Here is a 14,424-nt window from a genome sequence, read left to right as displayed (position 1 = left end):
AGGAGTCGGAAAATGTGTTATAATTTTCCTTTCCGCTTCGCAAAGCAGATCAAGTGGCTCCTGTGCTGCCTATATTTTTTTTTTAAATACATAATTTGAAGCTGTAAGTAAATTGCATAAACAGTTCTAGACTCATTTTCCCAGTTAACAGGAATGGAATTGGACAGCTGACAGGGACCAACCAAAGCACTTGTATATAAATCAATGACAAGGCAATTCAAGAGAGAAAATTCCTTAGCATGAAAAATGCCAGGTGAATTAGAGTCCTCTCACCTTGAGTTCTCCTCTTGCTCAGAAAAGATCGGCCATCATGTACCCCATATATTTGGTAATTTCTAACTCTGGAAAGTACTGTTTGTGACACTTCTGCTTTGTGTTTGTGTGCACAGATTTGTGTGGCTTATACGTGTTTCTTTTTCTACTTTTTCCAGTCTCGGTTCAGACTTTAAAGCTTTTCTACTCAATATCTGCAGTTTGCATTGATATTACATACAAATCACACAGATGCTCCCAAAGATTTTTCTTTTGATTGTTATAATCCTCTTTTTTTTTTTTTAAAAGGTGGCTAGGGGACCCTCAACGAGGACTTCCTGCAAGTACTTGGCTTTGTCACATGGGGAACTCTTCAGTCCGCTTTTCTCTCCCCTTCCCTGGTGTGGTCTTGTGACAGGAGCATAGCAAAGACACCTATTAATTTCAACACTTCTGCCTTCCCTCCTCTGCATTATTACTGTATTTAATGCATTTCTTCTCTGTATCTCCATCCTTCTCCATCTGCCTCCCTCTTTGTTGAGATCAGTCATAAAAAGCCACAATACTGTCATGCAGTTAGGCAACGTTTATCGATGGAGTACACCTCCTAGGCTGTAATCATACACCCACTGCTGCAGTCAGCTCAGAACCAGGTACTCCAGATGCAGTCCAGCAAAGCGGGGAGATGAGCGTACAAATGCCTGGGCTGCTGCTCTTGCAAATGGGCTTGTCTTAGTGTTCACTGCCCTACAAACCTGGGTGAGTTTAACTTGCTGCCCAGTATGCCACAAAATTCAGGGACCCTGCCAGTAGAATTTAACAGAAAATATATGAAGACCGTCAGGCTTAAATTATGTTGAAACATGAAAAATTTTTCTTGCCTAGAATTCTGTCACTGACCAGTCTATAGTTTCAGAGCACAATTCACTTGCCCTGTGCCTTGGTTTGTCCTTCACACCAGTACAGTTTGAGAGGGGATACAGCTTTTGGAAATGAGGAAGTTCTGGCCACTTTACACAATACTGTGCAACAGCAAAAGGTGGTAAAAAGCAACTGTGAATGAAACTTCCAGTCTGGTCCAAATCAAAAAGTTATAACATCACTACTTTAAATGGAGTAGTAAGTTGCTATTTCTGACATGCTTGGCATTGCTCGTGGCTTCTTAGAATTTAATCCTGAAATAAAGAAAATAACATCTAAATAGTATAGGCTGCAGCAGCAGGTTAAAAGTTTCTAGGATGGCTTCTAGAGAAGCAGTTTCTTTCGTGGTTTGTTATCGAGGAGCTGATCTCTGGGGATTTGTCATGTTTTTTCCACCCGTGTACATTTCCAGACTGCATAGATGTTTCTGCACGCTGTTTCAAATGACAGTCCTTCCTCGCCCTTGCTTGGGAGGTCTCACAAATGTTATTGTACTCTTAGAAGAGTTGTCAATTTTAATTGAAATATCCTGCAGTCTCATTCAGCTAACAAGATGTTACAGAGACATAAACTCCCTCAGTCTTGAAGCAGCAGAGAGAGGGAGCAAACATCATGTCCCTGGAAACCTCCATATCTCAACTCTGCTCCCTTCTCCCACCTACCCAGTCTTCGACCTGCTGCGGGCTCCGTGGCCCCTCCTGGGTTATTGCCCCAGGACCGATAAAGGGGATCAGCTTTTGACTGAAACTCTTCCTCTTGTCGCGCGCCTTTGTGTCAGCATGTAAAGTCTCTAAATTATACAAGACACTGGTCGTTAATGATCAGGCCCTAACGAAGGGGAGGGCAGGTAGACATGCAGGGTGTGATGCCCTTGCCGGGAAGGGGAGCGATCCCACGCTGATGGCTTCCCAGCTCCTCGGGCCCTTCCTAACGCCCACCCAGGGGTGCGCCCGCAGGGTGGCTCGGCCTGCAGAGCCCTGCCAGGGGACCGCGGGCCACCCCGCCTGCCGCGCTGGGGACAGCGGGGAGCCGCCGGCGGCAGGCCGCAGCGGGTGCGGGGGGAGAGGCCAGGCTTGCGAGCGGGCACCCCCGGTGCTGCCCGTGGGGCCGGGCCGTGCGGGATGCGGGCGGCTGGGCCCGGCGGCGGCCGAGCGGGCAGCCCGCGCTCCCGGCGCCGCTAGGGGGAACCGCCCGCCCGGGAAACGGCCGCCCGGGCCGCCCGCTCTCACGGCGCTGCCCCCGGACGAGGCTTGCCCGCGGGCTCCGGTTCCTGGACGAGCCGAATCGCGGTAGGCAGCTGGTCTGCCTCGGCACGGATAGCCTGGGGCGGCTGGAGCAGCCTGCAGATCACCGCCCGTTCTTATGTCCGTTTCCACCCCCCGGCTGTGTACCCGACATGAGTCCCTGCCTTCAGCCAGGCTGGGCTGCCTTGTCACCGCCCGCCCCACAAGTCTAACCGCGCCCCAACCTCGCACGGGCTCGGCCCTCTCAGCGCCGGGGCACCCCGGCACAGCGGGCCAGCGGCCGGCCGGCTCCTCCGGGTGGGCCTGGGGCTGGTCCCCGCTGCCCCGGGCCTCGCTGCTGCTGCCCCGGGCCTGGCCCCCGCTGCCCCCGGGCCTGTCCCCACTGCCCCGGGCCTGTCCCCCGCTGCCCCCAGGCCTGTTCCCCGGGCCTGCCCCCACTGCCCTCGGGCCTGCCCCCCGCTGCCCCCGGGCCTGCCCCCACTGCCTCGGGCCTGCCCCCCGCTGCCCCCGGGCCTGCCCCCCGCTGCCCCCGAGGCACTCGCACCCTTCCCCACAGCGCCAAGCCGCTGCAGCAAAGCTGCTCTGCCCCTTGAAAGCTTCCCTCCAAGCGGGCTGAATCCAGCCCTTGGTGGAAGCTCTGCACCTCTGGCTTTTCTCCTTCTGACACTTCGTGCATCTGTGCTGGGTTGCCTTGTCCTCATGCTAGTATGTAATGTATCACTACTCCTTCGGTGTTCCTTGTACAGCTAAGGATGGGAGAAGACAGAACAGGTTATCATTTCACAGCCTTCCTCATTCCCCTGAAGGATCTTTCAATGAGCTCCTTTGTCCAGTAACACAAAATAAGTCAAACCTTCTCCTGAAATAACTCTCGCCCTGCATTCATGGTGTGTGGTGTGTTGTGAGCATGGAGTGGGATGAGCAGAAGTGGTTCAGGGGAGTGTTATTTGATTTATTTTCTGTTGAATCTAGACTGCTTCATTTATTTTTTTTTCTTTTCCCTGTCTTGTTTGCAGGTTTAGAGCTTGGAGGGTGTTTTGGTTGCTTTTTATTATTCTTCTCCAGTCAGAAAGAGAAGCGCTGGAAGTAAATTGGTTACGAAGAGCTTTAACACCATGTTCAGTGAGCTGCAGACACAGGCGAAGGGCAGGCTGGCAGGGGCCAGGGAGGACTGGCATACACCAGGGTGTTTAACAAGGAGAGGCAGGAAATGTGGTAGTGGTTTGACTTTGTGTAACTTGTATTTGTGGAACATAAAGCAGGCTGAGCATATATCCCTGGCCATGTCTAAAGCAAGGGACAAAGTCTCCATTCAGCACTCTTCCTGCACTCAAGATGCCTTTTGAGAGGGAAGAGTTGACAAGTCGGGAAGATTTTTAAAAGATCTGCTTTGATACTACTCAATTTTTTTTTTTCTGTGCTGTTTGTAGCCTTTAAAATCTCAGTACTTGCAATTCCTCAGTCTCACCAGCTGTGCATGGCTGGTGCTGACTGGTATCGCCACACTAGTCTTCGAGAAGGATCCTGTGTGCTCAGACACAGCGTGCTGTACTGACCCCGGCTGGGATGGAGATAGCAAAACAACCTCCACTCCCTCGTTCAGCTCCTGGGAGGTGCCAGGCAGCTGCAAAGTGAACTGGCACTTCTGTGAGTTGGATCTGAGCTGTGATGAGTTCAAGCATATTTATTTCAAGGCTGCCTGGCTCTGTAAGGAGAAAACTGCTCAATCTTTTGTCTTTTCCTGTTCTCCTCCTCCTTCTCCTTGTCTGATTTGCTTTGCTCCATTCAGACTGTAGTATGTGATTCCTCACGCAGTTCAACAAAGGGGTGCTCAAAATCCTGCACCTTGGGAGGAACAGCCCCATGCGCTAGTGTATGCCGGGGGCTGACAAGATGCAAAGCGGCCTGGCAGAAAAGGACCTGGGAGAATCCTGGTGGACATGAAGCTGAACATAAGCCAACAACGTGCAGCTGAGGCAAAGGGGGGTGATGGCATCCTGGGCTGCATTAGGGAGTGTTGCCAGCAGGTCAAAGGGAGGTGATCCTTCCCCTCTGCTCAGCACTGGTGTGGCCACAGCTGGAGTGCTGTGTACAGTTCTGGGCTTTTCTGTGCAGGAGAGACATGGAAATACTGGAGAGTCCAGCAAAGGGCCACTAAGATGACAGACAGAAGCATCTCTTCCATGAGGGAAGGCTGCGAGCTGGGACTGTCCTAGCTCAGAGAAGAGAAGGCTCGGGGAAAACTTATCAATGTACATAAATACCTGAAAGGAAGGTGTAGAGCAGATGGAGCCAGGCTCTTTTCAGTGGGTCCTAGTGACAGGACAAGAGGCAATGGGCCTGAAACACGGGAGGCTCAATCTGAATGTAAGGAACACTTAACTGTGAGGGTGACTGAGCACTGGCACAGGCTGCCCAGAGAAGTGGTAGAGTCTCTATCCTTGGAGATATTAAAAAGCCATCTGGACATGGTCCTGGGCAGCCTGCTCTAGGTGGCCCTGCTTGAGCAGGTGGCTCAGAAGAGATGACCTCCAGAGGTCCCTTCCAACCTCAACCACTGTAATTCTGTGATTCTTCCACTAGCTTTGAAAACACCCTTTTTTCCCTTTCCTGTTTTGTATGCTGAGTGTCACCCCAGGACCTCACCCAGCTGGAGGTGCTTGGTGCCTACTTCCTTTGTCTTCTGGTTTTCTTCATGTAAAAGGGAGCTAAGACCTCCTACCTACCTGAGATAATTAATTAATTAATATTTCTCCCACGCTTTGAAATCAGGATGGGAGAAATACTTGTCAAAATGCAAAGGAGCGTTTTGAGGTTAGAAACAGTGTAATGGTAATATAACTCATATTTATGTGTGTGAAAAATAAGGTCATGCTTACCTGTTATAGATATATCTTGCTTGGAAAACTGTTTTGGGTTCAAAACGACCACAGTTTACTTACTGTCAAAATAGATGTGGAAGAAAAATCCACAACCTGAAAACCCTTAACTTGAATTTTTACCACCTTAAAGTCCAATATTTTTACATTTACCCAAGCTGAATGATGACTTCAACCTTCAGAGCTGAACTTTATGATGACACGGCAAGCAAGCCCTGTACTGACCGGCACAGACCTGATGAGGTAGTTCAACACTGTCTTGCTAAACATGCTGGAGGGGCTGAAAGAGCCCAGCTCGGTTAGGATGCCAGTAAGCTGCAGGAACTGATATTAAGTGACCATTAATCTCTGGTGGAACTCCCTTTGCCAGATAAGATGGGCCAGATGCTGGATTGCTCTTTGTTTTATTACTAGTATAGTACTGACTAAGCTTGCTGCTGGTGGCATTCGCCTTGAACAGGTATCTTTTTGCATCTTGCTGGGGAGCAGTGCTGGGCTGTGTTGAGGCCACCTGGTCACAGGTCAGTTCAGGCTGCCTCCCGGCTACCTCCAAAATAATAGATGGATGTGAAACTTTTTGACTATTTTTGCTGTGGATAAAGACACGGCTTTGCTCCTGCTGGTTAATGGTGTGTGTTTGTGGAGCAACTATCTCCTAGCGACTGCCAGACTAGAAATGACTGGAGTGCAAACTGGCTGATTTCTTATTTCATGGCTGTGGACTATTTTATGCAGCTTTGTACTGTGAAATATGGGAAACCAGGCTTAGCCAAAAGTGAGTTGCTTAGCAGACGCTTGCTGTCATACAAATTAGCCACAGCTTTTGCATCTTGGAGTGCTGCCAGCAGAGAGCTAGCTATTGCATTAAATGTCTACTACCAGTCATGATCTAAACTGAAAACAAGAAGATTAATCGTTCTTCTAGCATTATCTTAGCAGTTAGCGCTTTTTGTAGCGTTAAACATGTTTTTCGTCTTTAAACCCAAACTATAAAATACTGCTCTGAGTTTCACATCAATGAGTGTTGGGAAGAACAGGAAAAGGTTTAATTTAGTGAGGGACTGAAGTGTATAGGAACTATCTTGCATAAAAGTGGAAAGGGAAGTTAATTTTGTTAGTGCTTCTGACCTGCTATGTAACAATGAATACCTTCAAAACAATAGTTTAAACAAATATACGGTAGATACAATTGATTTAGCTACTAGGAGATAAAAAGTAACAGCGTTCAATAAACAACTTCTTTGACTTTACCTCAACCAATATTTTAAATACATAATTGTACTGATGTAGTTTGACTAATGAAACACAGTATTTTTTCCTTGCCTAAAAATATTTCCATCTGAAATTTTCTTGAGTTGCGAAGTTCTTACTTAAGAAGTAACTCACTTGAACATGAAGTAAACAACTGGAATTTAGGAAATTCATACTTTAGTAAGTTCCTGAGGATTTAAGGTTGCTTTCAATCATTGGTGTCTGTTCCGAGTGAGGGAATGGCACCAGAAGGGCTGTTTTGAATTCAGTTGGTAAGCTTGACCGTTTACACCAATGCTGCTGACTTCTGTTTGTTCTGTTCTCTGTAATCTTACTTCTTAGTCAAACTCAGTATCATCAGGGCTTTCATTTCTTGAGTTACTAAATGGTGGCTAGGAACACTAGATCAAAGAAATTTCATGTTGCTTTTAGAAGTTTAGCCTTCCTGGTCGAGAGGGAAAATGAGAAATTTGAGCCAGGCTCCCCAGAAGACAGATGAAAAATCCTGAAAAAAATAATCTGTTTAATTTGTTTCAGGATTTTGCAGGGGAGGATATCAACACCTTGCTGGTAATTTTTAGCAGCTCTGCTATTGGCAGTACTGTCCCTGTAGTAAAGCAGCACTTTATGGAGGAGGAACATGAGAGCCACCAGCAGACACCATTTACTGCTCACTTGGGTGTTGGAGTGCCCGTGAGTGCCTGCTGTGACCCATAGATGACTGCTGACCCATTAGCTCTCCGTCTGAGAACAGCTGCCCATGCACTGGTGCAGCTCTTGCGTCTAGATGAGACAGTGTTAGGTTTATGCTTAATCCTTACAGGTCTGCTACAAGGATTTCCTCTTGCTTTTCTTGCAGCATTTACTCTTTGGCGTGTGGAGTTCAAACAAGCCCTTCCTTCCAATGGCTACAGCAATAGCAATGATTTTCTGTTTCCCTTCTGCAAGGGAATCTGAAATGCAAAGACCAAATAGTAATGTGTACTTGCCTAGAAATAATGTGCTGAGTTTGTAACTACTGGAGAAAATAATTCGGCACATAGTTATTTCCATGTACCTCCCTAGCACCAAGAACAATTAGACACCAGCTGAAGACAGTGACTGCCAAAAGCGCATTTGGATGAGGTGGGTGTTTCTGGGTGGTACAGTCATGCATTAACAAGTGTGACTGCATCACTAAAATGAAAGTATGTTTGTATCTCCAAGCCCTTTGTAGGGATATGCCATCCTCAGGAGGAAAGGACACCAATAAAGCATCTGGCAGGGAGGAAAAGCAAAGAAATGAGTTTAGGATAGTGAGGTGTAGTTAACTGCTTGCTGTTAGCAAAAACCATTCACCTGAACTGGATATAGTGTTCACAGCTGCTTCAGAAATCATTCACTGTGAAAGCTGGAGCGGGAGTAGGTCAGCTGCTCCCAATCCAGTTCTCTGGGTGTTAGAAGAAATCTAAACTGATGGGCAGATGGGTGGGCAGCTGCAGAAGGGATAGGGATCCAGGGAGCTTTGTGCAACCCTCAGAGGAGATGTAAACCTTTTTCCTGCAAGACACATACACAGTCTTCTGACAGAGCTGGGAAACCAGACATAAATTTTTCTATTTGCTGAGACTGAACTCTCACAGGGCACAGAGCTACTTGCAAAAAATCTTCCCTCCACTGCATAAAATCTTTCTCCCTCTTGCTCTTTGAATCCTGTGCTGAGCTCCAGTAGTTGCCTGTGTACTTCATGGGTAGGGGAAAGCAGCATCTCATGGAAATCTTAACCCTTACGCATATTGAGAGAGGAACTCACTTTTTTTTTTTTTTTTTTTTAACACGTCACATGCATGGATAAATGCTAGAGATGAAACGGTACTGTGTGGGGTTGTGTGATAAAGTGTTCGGCACAGTGGATTCTGTTAAGAGAACGAGTGATGAGTTGCAGTCAGACACCAAGAAATGATGGTCCACAAGCTGCAAGTGCTTTTAATAGGATAACTACCCACTCGTTTGCTTTGATTTCTTGTAGTTGCATCTTCCACCACTGGGGCATTGAAGGGTGAGCAGATACAGCTCAGTGAAAATGATACAAAAGCGACCACCCTGCATCTTGAGAAGTGTTTAGCAGCTTAATTAGATTCAGAGTATAATACTGTTAACAGTGCATAAATGATAGCTGTCCTCTGTTTATCTACATACTGTTCCATTCTTTCAGCTTTACCATTATTATTTAAATGTATTTTAAGTATCTTTTCTCCTCAAAAGCAACCCCTATTTTTATTTCTAATTTGATTTCACAAGATATTGTCAAACTTCGTAAGTGTAAGAGGATAAACAATATACTCTACCCTCCAGCAGTCATAAAGGGAGAAGCAGGGGGAGAGGAAGTCCTGCCCTTGGATATCCAATGTTATGACTCAGTACTCAGGAAACGTGGGAAACGGAGGTCTTCAATCTTAAATGTTTCAGTGGGGTTTCCTTTGCTGTCTTCTGCTAATCTGCTAATCCTTTTAAGAAAGCTGAATTCCATAGCTTTTTCTAGAGACAGTAGAGCACAGCTGATTTTTAAAGCAGTCTTTCTTTCAGCATAATGCAGCCATTGCCACAGCCGCGGGGGCTGCAGAGGTTGTGCTCTGACTGCAATGGTAGTAACGTGTGATAGCTTGCACTGAGCATGAGCCAAATTCCATTCTGTCGCATCCTAGTATCTTCAAAATTTAACTGTGCTACCGCTGTGCTAGAGCTACACGGCATGACAGGTGAGCTTTCCATTAGATTCCTGGCTGGGTTAAAATCAACAGTAAAGCAAATGCACCATTTCTAGTACTTCTGAATAGCATCTCATTTGGACCTTGATGTGAAAGCAGAATACAGCAAGTCGCAAGTGACAGAAACAAATTAGTTCAATATTTCAGGTTTCAAACCTTGTCACCTTGCAAGAAACATCTCTGGCAGCTGTTGTGTCAGCTGGTAGCTAGTGGGAAAAATGCAAAAATTATTGAACTCCAGAGTTTGTAATACAGTGGAGGGAGAGGGGGAGACAGAAATAACGGTGATGGCTTCTTTCTGGGTTTTCTCGTCTAACGCAAACCACTTGGAAGAATAACTGCGAAGACCAGTGATACCTTTCCCGAACTCTCAGCTTCTTTGTGATGTCCCTAAGCAGCTGCTGGCCCATGTGCCAAATCAGAGTGCTTTTGCAGGAGGCTGCTGCTGCTCACAGCAGGGTTTGTAGTTCCTGTAAGGAGCCTCAAGTCCCTGTTGCTGCTGGACAGCACTGAATGGCTGGCAATGAATTCAAAGCCAGGGTCTTAGTGATGCAGCCTGAATCTGTTTGTCCTGAAAAGTGCAAACCCTGTTGCTGGGTTTTTGTGTGGCTCGTAGTGACTCCTCTGCACGCAGGGGCAAATGCTCTGTTAGTACCCTTAGCTGTCAGCAACACTGCGCTGCTGGTTTTGAGGCAAGGGCTGCATTTGCACTCCTTAGCACTGTGGCTTGGCATCTAGAGCTTGTAAATCAAGGTTGGCCAGGGTGCTGCCTTTGAGGCCTTAGGAGGCAGCGCACAAAGAGGTCTGTTCGTTGCAGTTATCTTTGGCTGAACCAGCTGGAGTGCCTACAAGGTCTTTTTAGCTCTGCTCTGACTAGGGGCATGGAGTAGATGCTCTGTGGGAAGGAGGCGCTTAGAGGTGCCAACCAGTGAGCATCACACAGGATCCCCTGCCCAGGTGTGCGCTGCATACAGAGGTCACTTCCCTCTGCCCTTAATGCAGAAGCTGTGGCACAGCCTTTTCCAGAGACCCATGCTGCCAGCACCGTGGCCAGTCTCTGCTTTCTCACATGCTTGGAATCTTTCCATGTGCACAGCCTTTTCCAAGGGTGCACGGGTCGAGTGCTTGAGGCAGTCAAGAAAAGACTTGGGGATATCAGGCTTCTGGGGATGGAGGGCTGAACACAGAATTAGCCAGAGCTGTCAGCCCATGTTCTTCATTAGGCGTCCCTCAACCAAACCTCACTAAGCCACCCACGCTCAGCCATGCGCTGGGGCCCCTGGCACAATCTGTGGCTGGCTTTGGTGCTGAAAGTCACAGGGGCTGTGCCTGGCCAGGTCTGTGAGGTTGGGATGAGGACATGAACCAAGGAGTGTCTTATGTTTCTCTCCCTTCTAACATCTCCATAAGGACGACCAGCTGCTCTTCATGTGCTTACCCTGGCTAGTCCCAGCTGAAGCAGTGTCTCAGAGCACCAGGCACAAGGCTCCCTGGAGGTGCCCCAGACTGTCTGGCTGTTTCCCCTGGGGCTATGCCCGCGTCTGTTGGGGCTGGGCAACTGGCTTGCTATGAAACTGGTAACCCATGAAATCACCTTGCTGGCTGCTGGGGTGCTGCGAGGACGTAACACAGGGATGTTCTTCAGCTACAGAAGGCAGCAAGTGCTGCAGCTGCACTCAGCTAATCAACGTAGGATGATGCTAGATATGTTTCAAGCTACTACCTTTCGCTGGGAATGGCTTGGCTCTGTGCTGGAGACCTGTGCCAGACTAATAAAATCATGTCTTAATTGCAAGGTGTATTTTATATCTTCTTATTTGCGGTTTGGATTTAAAAGCTGTGTGTTGTTTTACTTAAATTTCACTGATGACTGAGGGTTACTTTATTTTATTTTTTTTTAATTTTGTTTCTTTGTCTACTTCAAGTGTGTATTTCCTTCATATTTAAGGTAATACTTTAAGCTAGGCAGCTGGGCAAATCCCAAGTGGATCAGAGCCACAATATGCTACCTCTTTTTCCAGAGCAAAACTGACCCCAGATGATCCATCTCTTTAAAACTTGGGCAATTTATGCTTCCAGTGCTACGGATACAAAAGAATCATAACGTAAATGCAGAGTTCTGGTGCTTTCCCTTAAATACAACAAATGTCATTTCAGTTATATAAATTTATACAGGTTAAAAAACCAATAAGTATGTTCTCCTTATATGAACAAAAGCTCTTAAAGGTACTGCCTGCACCGCACAAGCTTCTGGAAGGCTTTCTTGAAATCGTCATTGAAGATTGTGTAGATTAGGGGGTTAATAAGGGAATTTATATATCCCAGCCATGCTAGGAAATTAGACATGTCTTCTGAGATGTGACATCTTTCACAGATATTAACAACTACTTCTTTTACAAAAAAAGGGAGCCAGCAGATCACAAATGCCCCCAAGATCAGACCCAGTGTAGTTGCTGCCTTTCGCTCTCTTGTGCTAGAGATTCTCTGTTTTTTCCAGGATTTCTCATGCTTAGATTCAGACCTGGGGCTTCGTAGGGTGATATTGATTTTATCACAGTTCACCAGGGGATCTGATGTCTTCTCTGCTGTGCTGGGCATAGAAGCTGATTTGGTGCTTCTTTCACCTGCGTCCAAAAGGACTTGTCCATTTACCTCCTCCCTTACGATCCGGCTGACGCTTCTTCTATGAAATGTCTTTGCTGCCTTGTATATCTTGTAATAAAGGATCAGAATCAAGGCCAGCGGGATATAGAAGGCGCCAAATGTAGAGTAAATGGTGAAAACAATGTGGTCGTGTTTGATGATGCATTCGTCATCCCTGCTGGTCGTCTGGTGCCGCCAAAACAAAGGCGGCATGGAGATAAAGATGGATATGATCCATACCACTGCAATCATGATGCCAGCATGCTTAGATGTCCTTTTCCGTGCATATTCCACAGCATCCGTGATTGCTCTGTACCGGTCCAAAGCAATGGCAGAGAGATGCAAGATGGAACATGTGCAGCACGTAATGTCCACGCTCAGCCAAATGTCACACACCACTTGCCCCATGATCCAGGTCTCCTTTACAATGTAAACAATGCTGAAAGGCATCACCAGGACTGCCACAAGGAAATCAGTCACTGCAAGAGAGCAGATTAGGTAGTTGGCGGGGTGGTGGAGCTTTCTTGTCACAATTATTGCAGTCATCACAAGAGAATTGATGGCTGTTGTCATCAGTGCAAGCACAGACAGGGTAATGGAAATGAGAATCTTGGATGTCACCCATCTGAATAGTTCTTCTGATGTACCATTTTGTTCGGTTGAGTTTATTAAATCCATTTTTCTTTTAAAGATGGTCTTTACCAGTGGAAGTTACCTGTTGGAAAAGTAAAAACATTCAGAAAGTACATTCTTAGCCGCCAGAAAATCTTGATTTTTGTTATCTTAAAAGAGTATGGGCCCCAAACTGATAAGAACCTCAGGCTGGCTCCAGACAGACTTTCCTGGCTAGGACCATGTGGGATGCTCTGCCTCCAGAATACAGACCACCTCTTTCTCTTGGTGATGCTGTTGGGAAGGAGATGTTTGCGTGGCAGGGGAGAGGAGCGTGCTGTGATGCCCGAGATGGCACTGCCCTGTGGGGTGCCACACATCACTGCTTGGGGGAACCAGCCTTGCTCCTTAAGCAGGGCTGCAGTGCCAGTGCAGCCCCTGGGGCGCAGGACCAGCCATCCTGCTAAACACTTTGAATGGATTGTAGTGGGGTCTTGAAACCGGTTAAATGTGGACCATCTCAGCCTAAAGTACTACTACTGCTTTTAGGCTAGCACTGTCTACTCCCCTAAGCAATGTAATGGCTGTTGAAAACTTCAGTCCACAGGAAGCAGGCATAATGCTTCTTTTCTCTACATAAACTCCTTTTTCCCCATCAGTCTGTGAGTCCTTCCTTGTGTATAGATAAGTGTGGGCTTTCTAACCCGGGACATAGTTTTCGATCAAAAACAGGAACGTGAAACATTGCAGTACAAACAGAAGAAACAATTGTGTGTTGAAAGTTTAATTTTAGGTTTTCCTCTTACACATTACATCTTAAGATGAAATGGTTGAATATATTGTTAAGCTTCAAATGGTTGACTTACTGTCTAACTGAAAAATTATACATAGCATCTTGAGAACATCATTACTTTTCCTCAAGTTTTGCTATTCTGTGGTCGTTGCCAAAGAAAACTGCAGAAAACTTGGATTCTAGTTGTTCTGCTAATGACTACAGAAACAGTATAACTCCTCTTAGGGCTCTGCAGGAAGCAAAAAGCAAAAATCACATAAATTCTCAGTTACGTTCTGGGGATGCACACCCTACTTTCTTATCCAGAAGGGTTTCTGAGCACTCTACAGACTGCAGCTGAAGTAGGAGTTTCCAGATTTTTAGACTAGAGCCTGTAACACAGTAAGAGGGTCAGATTTTTCATCCTTTTGCGAGTTTTGACCTGCAATTTCTTGTGTGCGTAAGATCTACCTGATGAACCTCTAAGTGGGGTTTTCTCTGACAAATTTTGGAGTGTAGTGAGTGGGTTGCACATGTGTTGCATTGGATGCCACGTGTAGGGAAATATGTGAAATAAGTGAATAATTTTTCTTAGGTAAAGTGGCTGTGATTAACTAAAGCTTTTTGATATTATGCTGGAGTGGCTGAAAAGAAAATCTCATATACTGTTTATAACCTTGGACCTAGTTCACTAATTTGACTTGATATTCTAACCTGGGCAATGCTTAATATGCTATTGATCTACTCAAAAAGGCTTTTAGCGTTGCTTGACCAACATTTCATTGTGTGGAAGAACAAGGAAAGGAAATGTATTTTAGGTGGTCGTATTTACAAATGCTGAGCAGAATCTTGCCTTGTACATGAGCTGATTACAGCATGCATGTGCTCCCTTTCTCTCTCTGTCCCTCCCTCTGAACTTGAATACTTCACATGCATAAAAATAGATGTTTCATCACATCAGTGTCACCCTAAAACCTTCTGAATCCACAGTAATTGCTAGTTTGTGGATATTTTTGTCTATAGTTAGCTGCCTTCCAGAGAAGGAATAGGCACATATAGTATTATCGGGTGAATGTTCAACCTCTGCTAAATACATGTCCATT

General features: G+C 46.3%; 1 protein-coding gene across 4 annotated transcripts in view; it reads right to left on the bottom strand.

The window, feature by feature from the left end:
- Positions 1-8,486: 8,486 nt before the first annotated feature.
- Positions 8,487-14,424, bottom strand: part of HTR1F (5-hydroxytryptamine receptor 1F) — a 118,495-nt gene continuing 112,557 nt past the window's right edge. For all 4 annotated transcript variants that reach the window (XM_056329211.1, XM_056329212.1, XM_056329213.1 and 1 more), the window contains one exon: positions 8,487-12,652. In XM_056329211.1, the coding sequence (XP_056185186.1) occupies positions 11,515-12,615 (1,101 nt within the window). In that variant the 5' untranslated portion in view covers positions 12,616-12,652 and the 3' untranslated portion in view covers positions 8,487-11,514. The remainder of the gene's footprint in view (positions 12,653-14,424) is intronic.

Source organism: Falco biarmicus, chromosome 2 (assembly GCF_023638135.1).
Source record: "Falco biarmicus isolate bFalBia1 chromosome 2, bFalBia1.pri, whole genome shotgun sequence".
Lineage (NCBI taxonomy): Eukaryota > Metazoa > Chordata > Aves > Falconiformes > Falconidae > Falco > Falco biarmicus.
This window is presented reverse-complemented; position numbering and strand designations above follow the sequence as displayed.